The sequence below is a fragment of the Manduca sexta genome, chromosome 5 (assembly GCF_014839805.1).
Source record: "Manduca sexta isolate Smith_Timp_Sample1 chromosome 5, JHU_Msex_v1.0, whole genome shotgun sequence".
In the NCBI taxonomy this organism is placed as follows: Eukaryota; Metazoa; Arthropoda; class Insecta; order Lepidoptera; family Sphingidae; genus Manduca; species Manduca sexta.
The window spans coordinates 684,592-702,038 of NC_051119.1; the positions used below are offsets into that span (position 1 = coordinate 684,592).

Consider the following 17,447-nt stretch of genomic DNA (forward strand, 5'->3'; position numbering starts at 1 on the left):
GTTCGACAAACTGGAATGTTTTTTGTTATAATTCATTATAGTTGGCAACTAGTTTATTTTGGGAACCCGTTACAAATTTTTATAACTAGGTCATTTTTTCCTATTAATTTGACTAGTTACTGGTATAGGTTCAGGTAGTGTTGCCAACTTAGCGGATTTACCACTAAAACTGGTTTGGACCCCCCATATTAGCGCAGTTATAATTGGTTTTAATAACTAGTGTTTTTTTATAAATAAGTTCACAAGAGTTAGTGGGAGGAAAAGAAATAAACATTTTATTTATTCAAGTATAAAAATCCAGTAAATGTCACATTATACGGCAAAAATAATAATTTCAACATGAACATTACTAGAAAATAATACTATGTATTGCGATGTAAAAAGAAGCTTGCCAGAAAAAGACGGAATAAGATTATTTCTGTGCCCAACAAAACAGTCACCGGAAAATCAGACTTTTAGTAGATTGACAAAAAGCAAATTGTAAATGGTTTCAAGTGGTTTGAAAAATCATTTTTGCGGGTTCGACAAGAAAGAATTGGCAACTGTACCTATTCCATATAAAAGTGAACACCAACTTCAACTTTAAATTTTAAATACGGAACTCTAAAAACTGCGTGTGCGCACTTTGCTACAGTTATGTTACATATTTTAAACGCAATATCCAACGGGCCTGTTTTTTGTTGAGCTGTTATGTCGGCTCATCTAATCTTTATATTGAGCCAATTCATAGTAATCTTTATCTTCGAATAAAGTATTCGTTTATTGTAGTAAATGGAGATTTTTCGTGGATATATTTATTAAATAGTTCAGTTGTCCGTAACTACCTTCATGAGTGTTACAAATTTTGCTGAAAATAGGTTGGAATTAAAGTCTAAATAGATTGTACCACTGTGTATAACTGCCGCTAACCACCGGTGTATACGATGTCGTATCGTTTGGAAGTATAATTATTGAGTATTCGTCATTTGATATTCTGAAATAAATATGAACATGTTATTTTTTGTCAGCCAATCACGCATGAACTGTCGAATCAAATGTAATTTGTCAAAAATCTAAGGATTAACATAATTATAAGCTAGTGTTGTCCTAGTAAAACACTTTTGTTAACTAATTTACTTTTTTAGGTGGCGTGCGTTTATTTATACTTCCTATATAAACACACACATCACGCATTTATCCCCGAAGGGATATGCATTGGCGCAGCCAGGGCACCCATTTTTCGCCAAGTCTGTTCCGTCTCATGATGTGATAAGAGGCGAGAATATCGCCATATCGGGCACAAATTCCAGACTCCGGGCTGATACTGAACAGAAAAACGCAAATATCATTTTGCCCGACCCGGGATTTGAACCTATGACCTCAGAGCGCTGCCGTACCGCGCATGCAGCACAACAACGCCACCGAGGCACTCACTTCCTATATTAAAAAAATATGAAAATCAACATAGACTAAGCTACTGTCAGAGTATAAATTATCAAACTCCGTGACAATTTATAATCGTCGTGAGGACATAAATCGATCGGGTCACCTTCAAACGCTCCGACTTCCTTGTAACGCCTTTGAATAAACTAACATAAAATATTAGTACATCTGTCTGTATATATCAAAAGATTGTATTTTGAAGTCGGAAATATTTTGGCGCTGATAAAAACAGTGAGAAATGTCCCTGCAATGCGTGTCGATATTTATTGACATTCATGGAAAAACTTTAGTAACATAAATGGTTGGAAATTTTAATGGTATTATGTATTAATTTATTTATGTTTATCATACTGTTTGTTTCCTGTACTATGATAGAATAAAAATAAAATAAAACCAATACATTTTTGAATATATTTAACTCTATTAAAGCTTAAGGTACGAATACTATGCCTCGAACGAAAAATATATAGTATAAAATATAGTACACACATTTTAGTAACTCATTGAATCTACTTACTAGTAATGTAACAGGTTTTGAACCGTTATTTGTCATTACCTTTTTTTATCAAACAAACCCAGTTTTAAACCTTAGCATAAAAACCGGCAACCATTGAACCGATCAACAACAGTTCTCAGAAACCAATGGAGCGGAGAGGGATCAAACAATGCACAATCATGGGTCATAGCGAATCATTGCACATTTATCCGAATAAATGAACCTTTCATGACATAATCAGCTTCTATTATGACAAGGCAAGGTGAGCCTCATGATCGGCCATACAGTGTCACCATTTAGAAGCGTATGTTTTTATAATACTAGCTTTTGTTCGCGGTTTCGCCCGCGTGAAGGAGTTTTCTGAGATATTTATTTCCGACTTACTAGATATGTATCGTTTATTACGACCAAATTACACAAAATTATCAATTGTAGCCTATATGTTATTCTGATGTATAACCAATATTACTGTAAAGTTTCATCCAAATCCGTTCAGTAGTTTTTTCGTGAAAGAGGAACAAACATACGTACATCCTCACAAACTTATGCATTTATAATTTTAGTAGAAAAATAGCAATAGGCCGATGTCAGAACATTATAGATGTTAAAGAAAACTAATTTGATGGATCTTTATTAGAGCAACAGAAGCTAAAACAACAGTGTTTAGAATTTTCGTCTGTCTGTATGTGTATACACGCGTCACGCAAAAATACACCATGGAATGGAACGTAGTTTTCACCGATGTATTTCTAGAGTTTTAACTTAAAATATAGTCTCAATTTCATATCAGGAAAGTAATAGCGGGACTTTTTCCTGGAAAAACTAATTGCTAATTGTGTAACAAAGGTACATTTTGTTATTTATACAACTATAAAACTGTTATATACAGAATTGACTACAGGTCTTTTAAATAAATAAATGCTTTAGGATTACATAAAACTGGCGTAAACTTCCCGCATACTTTTGAGACATTCATTAAGCTGATAAGACCTAGTACTTTAGTTACAAACAGAAATATAAGAGTGGAACTATGCTGCTTCGTTGTAGAAAACCTCGTGGTGATTATTAGTATCTAACCAGATAATTACCACAGTAAGTCGCGTTTCAGGATCAGCCTGTATGTATTCAATTTGGCCGACATAATTGAGTCGACTGTCGACAGGTAATCATGTCTCGTCAGTCGATACTCTATGTGGACACCATTCCACTTACCATCAGATGTAGACACTGCCGTTCCTATATAATAGACAGAGATGGTGACGGACCTCAGATACTAAACATACTTTATAAAATACTATTGAAAACATGCCATTGATCACAATTGGCCATTACCCGCACACCTCACAGACGATTACAATAACAATGGACGACTAACCCCCAACAATTGTTAGTTATTGCTTAAAGCATCCGCGTGAATATTAATGTGGAATGCAGTTATAGCTAGACATCAATGGCGTGCCGTGCTGAGGTCTTTGGTTTGATTACCGGGTCAGGTAAAATTATATAGGGTTAAACTCTGCTAGTTAGGAATATTACTAACACAACACGAATGCGCGTGTAGTTTGATTATGGCCTTTGTGAGTGGCCGATAGAACACATGAGTGAGACGCATGATTCAACTTTTTGTCCCTCGACCAATCACAATTAAGCGACGCGAACTCTCGTTTTGTATTTTTTGTTCATTCTAAGGGGCTGTTTATTATCAGCCGCTGTTTGAAATTATCTCTCTGCGAAACTACTGAACGCATTTCCATGTAGTTTTTACAGGCGGAAAGAGTGTAATTGGAAGCAGATTATAGGTCTTATTTCTACGCGAATGAACTTCTAGGCGTCCAAAGCCGCTGGCAAAGAGCTAGTAGTATATTAATCTATATATTATATAAAAATGAATCGCTAAATGTGTTGGTAAGCGCATAACTCAAGAACGCCTGGACCAATTTGGCCAATTCTTTTTTTTTAATATTCGTCGAAGCTCAAGGATGGTTTTTACGGCAAGAAAATATCAAATAATTGCCGGAAAAACCGTTAAAACAGTCCTTTTCTTTATCCCATACAAACGTTTTCTAACTAATACGTAGAGTCAATTTGAGCTTTATTGCTATTGTATAAAGTTCACTGTTGTCTGAGCAATGTAGGTGTGTTCCTAACATCAAAGCAGTGTGCGTTGGAGCACAGTATATAATAATATAATGTCGCGTTCTGAAACTCAACAAAAGTGATATCGCGGACCCGACTAAATTGAACAGTCACAAAATTTAATATATCATTAGTTATTTGGTTGGCTTCGCGATATTATTTCTTTTGTTTTACTTTTAAAATGCATGTTTTCCCGTCATTACATCAGACAAACACAACCGTTACCAAAAGTCCATGACTCCAAGTCATATCAAATTTAAAAAAAACTAAACAATGTGATAGAAGCAACTATACTGAAAGGAAAGTATAAAGGAGAAGATGTTCTCATACCGCGCATCCCAATGATTCCGACTGATGTGCCATTTGAATTTAAAAGACTACAGTTTCCAGAGCGGCTTGCTTTTGCTATGACCATAAACAAGTCCCAGGGGCAATCATTAAGTGTTTGTGGTATTAATCTGGAAAACACATGTTTCTCCCATGGTCAATTGTATGTTGCCTGTTCCCGTGTTGGAAAACCATCAGATTTATTTGTCTATGCGACAGGGAATCAAACAAAAAATATTGAAAATAAAACTGATTTTTGTTAATAATTATGATGTTTACCAATAAAGCGATTACTTACTTTTAAATGTTTATATCTGTTTTATTTAATAATTATTTTTTATTCATAACGCCCTATCACCAGGGTGAAGGTTCTGTTCAGGAGAATTTTTGCCCCGACAATAAAATAGATAGGAACAAAAAACTGTCATATTACAAATCTTTTTGACAGGACGAAGTCTGCCGGGTCCGCTAGTATTATATAAAAATGAATCCCTATTTCCCTTGGTCACGCCATCACGCGTGAACGGCTGGACCGATTTCACTATTTGTTTTTTGTTGTGTTGGTTATTGTCAGGAGAAGGTTCTTATGAAAGAAAAATTATAAAATTCCGCGGAAAATTAACGAAAATATTAATTTTATATAACTGTCAATTGTTTGAAATAACTGTCAGCGATTGACAGAATGCGCGCTGCAAACTCATATTTAAGACGGGACAATGTCTGTCGGGTCAACTAGAAAAGATACAAAAATCTGTTTCAGATTAAAGTTTTGCGCCAACCCTGCATTCAAATGAAATAGAATATCCAGGACCTAAAAACCTCTACGCAATCTCAAACCGGGCATTGTTGAGGCCCCAATTATTACAAATTGTAGTGATTAGTGCGTATTCGGGCCGCTACTAATGAATCAGCGGCATTGAGCGGAGCGGTGGAATTTTGATGGATTCTAGATGCGACCTTCCGCCGATATTGGAAAGGTCTAGTCCTTAATATGTCTTAAAACGAACATTAACTGTGCTTTTTAACTTTTAACAAGGAAGGGTACTATGAATAATGATTTTAATATCCTACGTATGTATATTTGTTTGTATCCAACTTATGTTACACTAGAGAATACATCTAAATGATAGCATTATTTTTTTATTTACTGACTAAGTTTTTGCTCATGGATCCGCCCGCGTGGATAAGGTATTCCGGGTAAAATGTAATCTATATTTTATGCTAGACCTTTAGCAATACATCGGTATAAACAATATTCAATTGCATGTAGTAGCTTTTGCGTGATGCGTGTACAAACATACAGAGAGAAAAATATAAAAAACCGTTCTTTCGCTCCTGTTGCTCTAATCAAGAACATAGTTTTTCTTCAATATCTACATGTACAGGCATTGAACTTTGAGCTGAGGTTATTTAAGCAGTGCGTTCCATCCCCAAGTAGGACATCACTACGACCGTCATTTTATAGTAAATTTTCGACCGTAAACATTAGGCCACGTCAAGCGTGTCATGGGTACTCATTGCTTCACCCATCCAACTCTAGTTTCATCACGATCCCTTCGCCTTATCGCGGTTCGTGTAAATCACTGATATTATAATTTAGGTAAGTTTGTGTGCCACGCAGAAATAGAGCGAAGCTGACATTAACTTCTTGGTAATTTTCATGATTTTATATCAACGGAAAGTATAAGTTTGGATTCCCTCTAAAATCGCTCATATTAGTTTAATTTTTTCATAGCTGAAAGAGACCGTAGTCCTTGTATTTAACATAATTTTCATCTTGATATAGCGTTTATAAGGGAAAGATCTTAACAGACCGATAGAAAACAAAGTGGTCGTATAAAAGTTTCTTTTAAGGAATGGTAAAAACAGATAATTAAACCCTATTCCATAAAATAATGGATTCCGTATTCACAAACGCTCATATTACTTAGCACTAACAATTCCTTGTAGTCCTATAAATACGAGTGACGATGACCTCGCGGGCGCAGCCGCGGGCGCACACTAGCCGCGCGAGGTCGTACTACAGTAAAAATAAACGACTTCCACAAAGTATATACAATGTACAGTCAGCAACAAAACTAAGTGTATAAATTCAAAAGTTCAAATCTTCTAAATGATTGTGTCCTTCTATTTTTTTAAGTGAATCCACAAATTGTTCATTGTATTTTAGACGAAGAAAAATAAATATCTAACGTGTATAGATAATTTAAAGTTTTCATTTTGTTGAGTTACTATTGTAACTGCCTGTTCATAAGATCAATACACGTCACATTTATCCCCGAAGGGATAGGTAGAGCTTATACAGAAAAAAGACAGTCAGACGGACAACAAAATTATTTTATAACCCTTTTTGGAACCCTAAAAAAAAGGAGATATATTCACTGATATGTTCAACTGGGGTTTTACCTCAGACAAAACGTCACTGTCTCTGAGAGTAAATACTGAGTAGTAACTAGCAGCAACGAGGTGACCCGCTTATCCATTTACCAAGTTTTTAATAACATAACTGTTCATACAACATTATTCATTCTATATCAATAAATTTACATTAAAATATCATTTACAGTATAAATTATTAACTACATAATTGTTAATCAGATGTTATATAATTTGAATGGGCAATTAAAATTCTTATATGTATATTAATATATTTTTTTTACTAAAGAACCGCCTCTGGAATATATTAATACATTATAGTACTTTATTTAAATTCTGATTGTAGTAGTATGATAATTGTAAATCCTATTTAATCAATTGCAAATTTTTCTTAATATTTATTTGGACTTTATAAAATCAAATGGGCGGATTTGATGAATTTATTCGATATAGCTTTTGCTCGCGGCTTCGCACACGGTTTTCGGAAATGATAGTCCCGCTATATATTTCCCGGGAAAGAAAGTAGCCTATAAACTTCTCAGGCTCTTAAACTATCTCCATACGAAATTTCATAAAAATCCATTCAGTAGATTTTGAAAAAATTAATAACATGCAGACAGACAGAAAAGGGGACTTTATAATGTGTATAAATTAGATGGCCGTAAACAATTTGCCCATTGAAAAAAAATTATTCACTCCATTCGTTCCTCGAACTCGGTAATTGATCTAACAATCATTAATTATTCGTATTCCTTACTCGGTATATAATCGCGATGTTAACCAAACACTCGAGTTAGCAGAACACACAACTTTGTTTGATTTCATTTATAGATCACATCTGCAGTTAATACTCCTACATATACAATATGTATGAATACTCGCTATGGACTCGCATACGGCTGGAGCTATTGAAATATTTTTTTTATGTAATCTTCAAGCGGGTATAGCCTAGTTGGTCGTGGAATGGACTGCCGAGACGAATGTCTGCAGGTTCAAACCCAAGGGCACACACCTTTGACTTTTCTAAAAAAATATATGTGGATTCTTTGTGAATTATCACTTGCTTTAACGGTGAAGGAAATCATCGTGAGGAAACCTGCACACCTGAAAAATTCTGTATAGGTATTTTCGAGGGTGTGTGATTCTAAATCCGCACTAGGCCAGCGTGGTGGGCTAAGGCCTATTCCCTCTCAGTAGTAAAGAAGGCCCGTGCCCAACAGTGGGACAGTATATAATACAGGGCTCATATTATATTATTATTATTATCTTCAGGCGGGCCACCAGCAGGCTATAGATAGTTAGTGTTACCTGCGCAAAGTCGGGGCACGTCGCTAGATTCCTATCTTAATAAAACAACGTCGGAGTTATATTACGACTGCCGCTGTCTAAAGTTCGATAATTATACGATATTTGGGTTTGTCTGCAGGGAGTCTCATATTTGTCCCTGATATGTAGATAGGCTAGCTGCTATTACATGAGACGGAATATATACGGCAAATGAGTGTAGTAATTGCGCTAATATCAACTCTTCGGGAATAAAAGGTGTGAATGTGTGTATTTTACAATCTAATTTAGGAATCAAGGACTGCAAACGATAACAAATTTTAAGCAACTATCAGTAATGATTTCTTATGTTTACGCGAATGTTAGACATTAAATTTAAACGTCCCTTCCGTGACCACGAAGGCTGCAATCTCTTCGAAACGTCGGGAGAAAACAAAATATTAAAACCGCGATAAAATCCCAAAAAATAGCTTAATTTTAAAGCAACTATCAGTTTCAGTAATCATCTAAAAAGTAAATATATTCCAGGCGTGAGAATCAAATCCATAACCTCACGGCTCGCAACCCAAGTATTCATAACAGTAAGCCGATATCTTATTACTAGCGATAAAATTGCGCTTACAGACGTCACTGTAATCTGATGCGTGTTTATGTAAGAAATGCGCGTACGCATGCATAACATCTATAAAGTTTTATATGTTAGTCAACAACAGGCTTTGCAGTGGTCAATGTCTGACACGCGATCAGTTTTGCGCAGCTAACTCATTGCGACATGGCCGTCCCGTATGTGCCGAAGAAGGCCGCCGTGGGTTTCGGTTGGTATGCCGGTGGTATACAGGGGTTGGCGACTCGGTCTAATACTCGCTTGGATGCTATACTCCCGAGTGTCGACATTGGGCCGTAAAACCGCTGGAACCAACATAACCGTTTCACTCACTCACCAAGCGATGATAGCGATAACGCGTTGTCACAAATCTTCACCCTCCGTCACTGCTGGATACCGCAGTTACCGCACTGCTATCTAATATTACTGCAGTATATCGACAGTGTACGATCGGACGAGCAAATAGTTCGTCTTATGTAATTATACAAGAATCTAGAGCTAACAATATATTTCGTTATTTTCAGATTACAATGGATGCTATTGCTGAGGAAAAATAATAAAATCAACAAGGTACTGCAGTATGGTTAGTATATAGTTATAAACCAATATCAAGCAATTCAGTTGGGAAATATACGAGTGCAAGTCACAACCCACCCTTGTAAGGATATAGTATAATTATTTCCCTTCATGAAAATACCAATGTAAGAGTTAAACAGAAATATAAATAACGGATTGAAGTGTATTTGCCCGGATAAAATTTGCATATATTATATTAATTTGAGATCTATATATGTACGAAATTTAAACAAAATCCGTTTAGGGGTTTCTGCTTTTACTTCTAACAAACATGTTCACAATATTTCGAGTTTATAATATTAGTGAGAAAGTATGATAACTTAAAATTCGGATAGTTAATTTCTTCGTAATCAACTTATTTCTATGAATTACTGTAAGTATGTTTTACTTATTTGATAACTACTAACTCACCGCGTATCATTAGCGGTTACCTAATTAAAATGTTATGTTGGTAAAACCAAATATTATACAGCCCCGGATCATGAGTTTTTCGAGGTGGGGCAAAATCTGGAAAATGCAGCCCCGCACACCTATATTTTTACCTTTGTCATCATTAACATTTCGCACTCCGCGGGGAATAATTTGTATGTTTAAGGTACTGAACGAATCAGTCAACGTTGCGTTAATGATGGGTTATGTATTCGTCTTCGAAGTATGAATTTGGCGCTCTCTGCGGGGCATGGACCCTGGGGTGACCCCCGGATAGATCCGGGCCTGTATTATATATTGTACAACTGCCGTTTGACATTCGCGAGACACATCCTAAACAGTCAAGATTATTTTTGTGCAAAATATACATTTGATATTTACTGCGGAATACAGTAAAATACGAAGAATGAAATAAGCTGATTATGTATAATATCGAGGGCTTCTCAATAAAAGGGCATGTAGGCAGTAGGCACTATAAATATTTACATGAAAGACAAAAACGTATATAAAATCAAAACGATAATATAGGTTGATATTTTACCGGTATTATATTTTATCAAATTATACTATGTCATAATGATTATCTTACTAAAATATTGTGTTGTATAACAAAAATAATATAAAATGATGTGTTCAGCATTTTTCTATGAAGCCCTCGATATTATGGAACTGGAAATATGCCTTAGAATTTTTGAAAATACGCGATATTTCTTGTACCAATTTTATGAACTCAACAATTGTCAATATTTTAGATACAGTTTAGTACATAACACATACGAAATGGAATTGTAAATATTTAGGGATAGCGCAAACAGGCTACTTTTAAATGCTGCTAACAAATACGTTTAGTTGCATTTGCTGCAACTGACATGTTTGCTGGTGGTAGGATATATTTAAATCCGCCTGGATAGCAACTGTACACAAGGTGTTAAAACCCACCAGAGTGTCAAATGTAAGTGTCGCGTTCCGGAATCAGCCTGTGTATATCCGGCCGGCATAATTATGTCGACGGTCGAGGGGTAATCATCTCTCGTCAGTCGACACTGTATTGGACCCTACTCTACTAACCATCGGGTGCAGTCGAGACACTACCTTGTCTTTATAAAAAAAACTTACCATTAGTAGTACCATTTAGTACCGTTTTTGTGCCTTTAACAATCGATATAGTACTATACTGTTGTGCTAAACTCAAAAGAGGTATCTCAAAAAAAATCAAAATCTCGATTTTTATGTCGTCACATAGCTTAAAGAAATACCCATCCAATGAACTTACCTAAATAACGGTATCTTTTTTAGAACTTTTCAAAAAACTTTTTAAATTTTTCTCTATCTCAATCTATATATATAAAAATGCATCCCTTTTTCCCTTGGTCACGCCATCACGCGTGAACGGCTGGACCGATTTCACTAATTTTTTTGTTGTGTTTGTTATTGTCAGGAGAAGGTTCTTGTGAAAGAAAAAATTAAAGAAATTGCGCGGAAAATTAGAAAGCTTTACGACAATACACTTACAAAACTTCGATTATCTCGAAATAAGGTTTTCTCTGACATATCGCTTTTGCACTTAGCACCGCAGTATACAGGTTGTGTGATTTCATTATAATTACAGGAACTAGTTAAGGATATCGAAATATTTTTATAACGGACCGTTTGATGTTAAAGAGTACACTCTGTGTATTTCATTAAAAATATCATTAAGCTTGGCTACTCGGCCAAGAGTCGCCACTTTAAAGCCATAATGCATTTGTTAGGAAGCTAGGAATAAAAAAAGTCAGATGGTTTAATATTTTATTTCTTAAATTACATAGATTAGACGGTGAGCTAGTCAGAACTAGATGACTAGAATGCAGCATCAATCCGCATCTTGGTATTACAACATGTAATAATAAAAATCTGTTAATTATATGTGACACACTATATAAGGCATTTCGCACACTAAAAAAATCGTATCGTAAACGGCGTGGTCGGAACGATATATCGTTACGACATTTCTCATGGTCGAGTGTCGTTTCATAATCGATCCTACTTGTCATCGATGTATTTAAAAATTCGATTACCCATTCATTATACATGGTAATGTCGACGAAATTAACACGATTGATTTTTTCATACTCGTACAAAAACCTAATTACCTTCGCATTGAAGTCGCGGTAATTACCTCACAATGAAAATTACTTCGCTGTCAATTTCGTCAAGGCCTTTAAATTTCTTTTTATAGCTTCCATAATTACGCTTGGGAAGAAAATATTGAGACATGTTACGCTAACCTTCAGTCTTACTTATAAAAATTTCACAATGTTATGCTTGGTTAAAACACAAATTTACTCGATCAGCTGTAAGTTAAAACCCGCCATCTTGTCTTTTAATAAGGTTTAAACTATGAACCGGTGATGTTTTGACAGCTATTTAAGCAATTCTTAACCACCTCTTAACGCTAAAACAAGTTTATAAGTAAGACTGATGTTTAAGTAAAAGTTATATTAGTTGTTACTTCATTTTAGGACCTATTTCACAATATTCAAGTAAAGCATAATGTCATTTTAATGTATAGTCAGATGATGTTAAATGTACTATTTCGTTTCGATTTAATTCGACATTTGAAAGGCAAACATATCTAAGCGACAATCAGTAAATTTTTGAGTAGTGTTTTAAAGTTTTGATTTGAATATGAACAATTCAACTTTTTATAAAGATATAGTCTAATGATATTAAAATTGTCCTAGACCTACAAAACCTAGATCAAATGACGCAGAAAAATATGACGATTCTAAGTATTTATATAATTAATTTTCGGTATATTTGTCGCTTAGATTGCCTTTCAAGTGTCGATTTGGGAGCATGACCTTTATATTTGGTCGTCCTACAAGATGATTTACTTTTACTGAGACATCCTGAAGTAGGCATCTTATTATTATAATTCAACAATAAAATATTAAAATGACGTTTTATCATTTAGAAGTTATTCATTTAAAATATAACACGAGGAAATAAAAAAATGCTGTAGTATGAATAGAGTAAATATTTTTTCTGACAGCTCTATTCAGTTAGGTTATAATTTGATTTTATTTATTGTGAATAATACAGTATAAAATACCATTATTATTAATCTTTATTTTTCGATTTAAGAAAAATGCCTTTAATATTTGAATTATGCGACTGTTATGAGTGTAAAAAAAAATATTTTCACAGAAATAAGCCATAAATGTATATATAAGTCCTGCCACCGTCTAATTGTCCATTATTGGAGGCTGTCATTGTGATACTAGTCATAATCAAGATATTGTTAAATATTAATAAGTATATTTTGTTATCAATAGTTGTTTTAAATAAAATTTATTATAAAAATACTCTTTGTTTAATTTCACGTTCCTTTACACACATCACATAACTTATTTACACGTAACGAAAAAATCTTATTCTTTTTGTTCAGAAAGTTAAGCAATAGTGGATTTGTTAGGCATTAATTTAAAAATAATATTGGAAAAATTTTGTTTAATAATTTTGTACAATGGGCCTTATTTTAACCAAATAAGTGCATTTTGTACTAATTAATAACAAAATACAAGATTTCTTCTTTCAATATAAATAAAAAAGGTCTTAACATAATATTGAGAATATATTGTTATAAACTATGGCGTTGGTAGCATTTTTTAATTTATAAAATTTGCACAATTTTGAACAAGGAATCAATTTATATCGATAGTTAAAAGGCTAATTGACTTAAACGACATTTTCGAAAAAATTTAACTTGGTAAAAAAAACATAAAAAAGTGCTGTATTTAAATATCTATGAAACTTAATGTCGCTTAAGTGAAATAACCTATACTATATTCCTATATTTAACAATTTTTAGGGTCACAACCTAATTTTAATATAAAAAAACATGACGTATGGTTTATATATTTGTTCCCGAAAATAAGCCGTTTGTTGCGTGACGTATTTATACTTTAAAATTACATTAACAAAATGCATTAACTTTACAACAATCAACGTATCTTCACAAAAATTCATAAATTTTAAATAGGCCGAAATTCGGCTTCGTAACCGACTTTCGAGCAGATTCAATCTCTAAAATTCAAGTCATTTAAATACAACAAATAACAGAAGAAAATTTGCATGAACGAATCTAAATGGAAAACTTGACAATGAATTAACGAAGGTCATATTACAATAACAAATAAGCGTAGTACTCACGGCTTATCTCAACTAGGAACTACACTCGTATCAACCGCAGACAAAATCCATTTGCCGAATTCGGCCTTCAGGCAATCTTATTTTCGGCCTTAAGTAGTTTTCACACCTCTGATGTTTAAATTTCGTTTTAGCGCCGTATTTACATGGGAATTCTTTAACAGTTTTTATAGAGATTAATATAATTCAGCTCAGTGAAAAATGTCCTTAGGACGTTTCAAAGGCTTTTGAAATCAAAAAAATATTATAAAATAGATATTTTTTTAATTTAAATGCTTTTTTATAACATTTTTTTTTATAATAAAAGACAAATAAAATATTGTCAGTTAATAACACAATACTGTATGTATCTATATCAAAATGTTTTTGACTGAAAAACTTTTCCACACAAACCTTAATAAAATTTATCAGATCCTTTAAATACAACAATAATTATTCTTATGCAACGTTACACATACAAACAATCATAAGTAACAGAGGCTCGACTTTCCTAAAAATGTAAAAATACTAAACAAATTTTGATAAACTTATTTGAAAAGGAAGATACTGGAAAATGCATTTTTACTATCACCAAGTCAGCGTGCACATGCCTTAATATTAGTCTTAAAATAATATTTACAAATAAATATAAGAACATTAATGTTTGGTATTATAACATACTTAATATAATAATAAAATAATGAATGTGTTCGTAAATCGACTGGAAACAAAACCTTGGAATACCACCATGATACAAATATTTGTGACATTGCAAATATTTGTTTCAAATCTAAGTATTTTTTTCCTTAAAAGCAAAACATCTCATGGATAAGAGTTATGCCTATTTAAAAATCGAATCGAAAAGCAATTAAGTACAATTGTTTAGCGAATTTTTCGTTTTTTCGTATTTGTTGAAGCTACGAGTCGGGGCGGTTGAATGGAATATTCTAGGCAAAGGAATGAGAACATAGGGCTTGATAACCGGTCTGGATTCTATGCGGTCTTACATAACAGGAAATGGGCGATCGATAAACTTACAAAGTGATACCGATACATATAAGTATGTCTAGGCGTTCGTTCCGATATCAAAACTAAAATATTGCCAAAGAAAATTATTTGTAAGACAGTCATTGGAAATAATAAATCTTAACGAACATAACAGTTGACTGAAATGCATCTTGTTATACTTTTATAAATTAATGACTAAACAAGCAAATAGCTTGCTTAATAAAATACTGCCAATAAACAGTAGAAACAACTTATTGCATTACAAAAACTGAACAGTGCCTGTTAACCTTTAATGTTTACTTTCAAAATCTCACTGTTTTACACTTTTACTAGGCGTCAGAAATAGAAAATCTATCTGTTTCTACCCAGACACAAACGATAGACCAGTCTACTCAATGCATAGTACATTTATATTAGGTTCGACACACTTAAACATCCGAAATAATTGAACAAAAACTTAAAAAAAAGCAATTAAAATAACCATTGAAACTAATATTAAAACCTTTTTGAAACGAGACTGCATGTCAATCATTCCCTTGCCTTCCTCAATTAAAAATACCGGTTATTTCACCCTTATATCTCTATCGATGTGTTTACAATTTACAACCGTGTAATTAATTAAACAGATTGTGAACAACTAGCGGTACCTCAGCAATATATAATATGTTTTTGTGACTGTAAACAAGTAATTTCTTGTATTATTACATCGTAACTCTATTTATGTAGTGTTACTGTTTTACAACGATTTTACGTCTGAAAATGTTTTGATAGAGTATAGGGTTAATAATTATCAAAATTCTGATTATGGTCACCTTCCTCTGTTGAATTCAGTCGACCAAAACTAAGTATATATTTCCCATCCTAAGGTTATCTAGGGCATTCTAGGCTAGGTATATAGTGAATCAAAAACGATATTTAAATTTTAATTATTTGACGTAGAAATTACCAGAATAGTGACTAATTAAAACCATTATCAATAATGTCTATTGCGAGTTGCTAATTTCTCAGTATCATAATTATTACACAGGTCAAATTGATAACATTGGCAGATGAAAATCTTCCGGTCACCAACCTATTTCCTCGCTATTATCTAATAACCGATTTCTGTCCAGTTAATATACTGTATTTGAATATTTTAATATAAAGAAGGATTCGAATACATACCAGCGTACATAATGAATTCTGTTTCCTTATCAACTATCATGAACGCGAAAGGCTTGTTAGCAATGAACTCAACCGCCCCTTTATCATTGATTAGGGTGTCGGGAATGCCCGACCGCGCCCTTACTCCCCCTCTCAGTGACTTCCACTTCGGAGATCTGTGTCATTAAAGATACATACATCTTATAGTTACTAATACGCGACAATTCAGCAAGGTTTGGGTTGAAGATTCTCTTCACACCCATGTCGTGGATAAGCTCCGGTAAGTTCTCGATGTTGGTGGTGATCTTGAACCTGGGTATCTTGACTTTCACGAGCTGCAGGCCGGTGTGCCTGAACATATTGTACACAGAAGTGAGTCGCGTCATCTCCAGCGAGTAGAGGAGTTCGCCAATCCACACGCCACCCCTTAGTGGCAGGAAGATCAGGAACGAAAACTTGCGGTCCGACAACGGCAACTCCAACACTCTAGCATTGATCTTCGGGAATTCTGTCATGAGGAAGTAGCCGGTTTGCGTCATCATATTAACTGTTCCAATCTGATCACCATACGACGATGAGTAGAACGGCTCCTCTCTTGTAAATTCTGGGTTGAAAGGCGCCTTCCACGTGTTATTGAAGTAATTCGCGTCGGTCATCAAAAACACTGTGTTTATAAAGTCATCGTAATACACTACTTCGGGGATTTGGTTCTCTGTGCCGTAACTCACGAATTTATTAACTTTTGCTGCAGATTTCTCTGGGTTGTTAAAGTTCTCTAACAATGTTTTGATTCCGTACAGTCTGTGTACATCGCGTATGTAACTATTTTTGACGTTCATGAACTTGTCGACGATGATGATTCCGCGTCTCCTGGATGTGTGCTTTAAGTCCCTGTTGATGCGGAACAGGATCGTGCTGAGCTGCTTCTTGAAGCATCTGTTCCTGTGGTGTTTTGTTATGTTCCATAGCTCGCGTAAGGTTTGTCCCCTCGCGCCTTCAGCTACAGATAACAGTTGGAGCCAAGTTGAGAGTGGTGAATAAACAAAATGTCCCGCATCCTGTTGGGCTACTCGTTCGAGAAGCTTCACCGAGAACTCGTACGCGGGCCGCTTGAGCAGGAGAGTAGCGGACCGTCTACTACAGTTGTACGTATGCGCACGCGCAGCGCAAAGCAGCGCCGCGATCACCAGCAATTTGGCGTGCATCGTGCGCTCGCGCCGACCGCCGCGGACTGAATGGGCCGCGCACGCTTACGAAAGTACTTTTCGCGCATCACATTTTTTTTAGTTTCACATCTGGTTTGTGTTACGTTCGAATTACACGCATGAAAGTAATTGTGTGTGTTTTTCATAGATTTGTCAATTGATTACACTCAGTCATTGACATAAATAAAAGCGTCACATTTTTTTCCCATATAAGTTCACATAAATTAAACTCATATTTTGTCAGAGAGTAAGTCTATTGCCATTTAGTATC

At 34.5% G+C, this 17,447-nt stretch overlaps 2 protein-coding genes across 10 annotated transcripts in view; one reads left to right on the top strand and one right to left on the bottom strand.

The window, feature by feature from the left end:
* LOC115448815 overlaps positions 1–10,062 on the top strand; it is a 73,988-nt gene extending 63,926 nt beyond the window's left edge. For all 9 annotated transcript variants that reach the window (XM_030176381.2, XM_030176379.2, XM_037443517.1 and 6 more), the window contains exon 16: positions 9,170–10,062. The gene's annotated coding sequence lies outside the window, so the exon portion shown is untranslated. The remainder of the gene's footprint in view (positions 1–9,169) is intronic.
* Positions 10,063–11,424: 1,362 nt separating this feature from the next.
* On the bottom strand, positions 11,425–17,202 carry LOC115448823 (ovalbumin-related protein X-like). The gene is given in 2 exon segments (XM_030176401.2): positions 11,425–16,104; positions 16,106–17,202. Coding segments are annotated over 2 exon segments (1,212 nt in total). The 5' UTR covers positions 17,177–17,202; the 3' UTR covers positions 11,425–15,963.
* Positions 17,203–17,447: the final 245 nt, after the last annotated feature.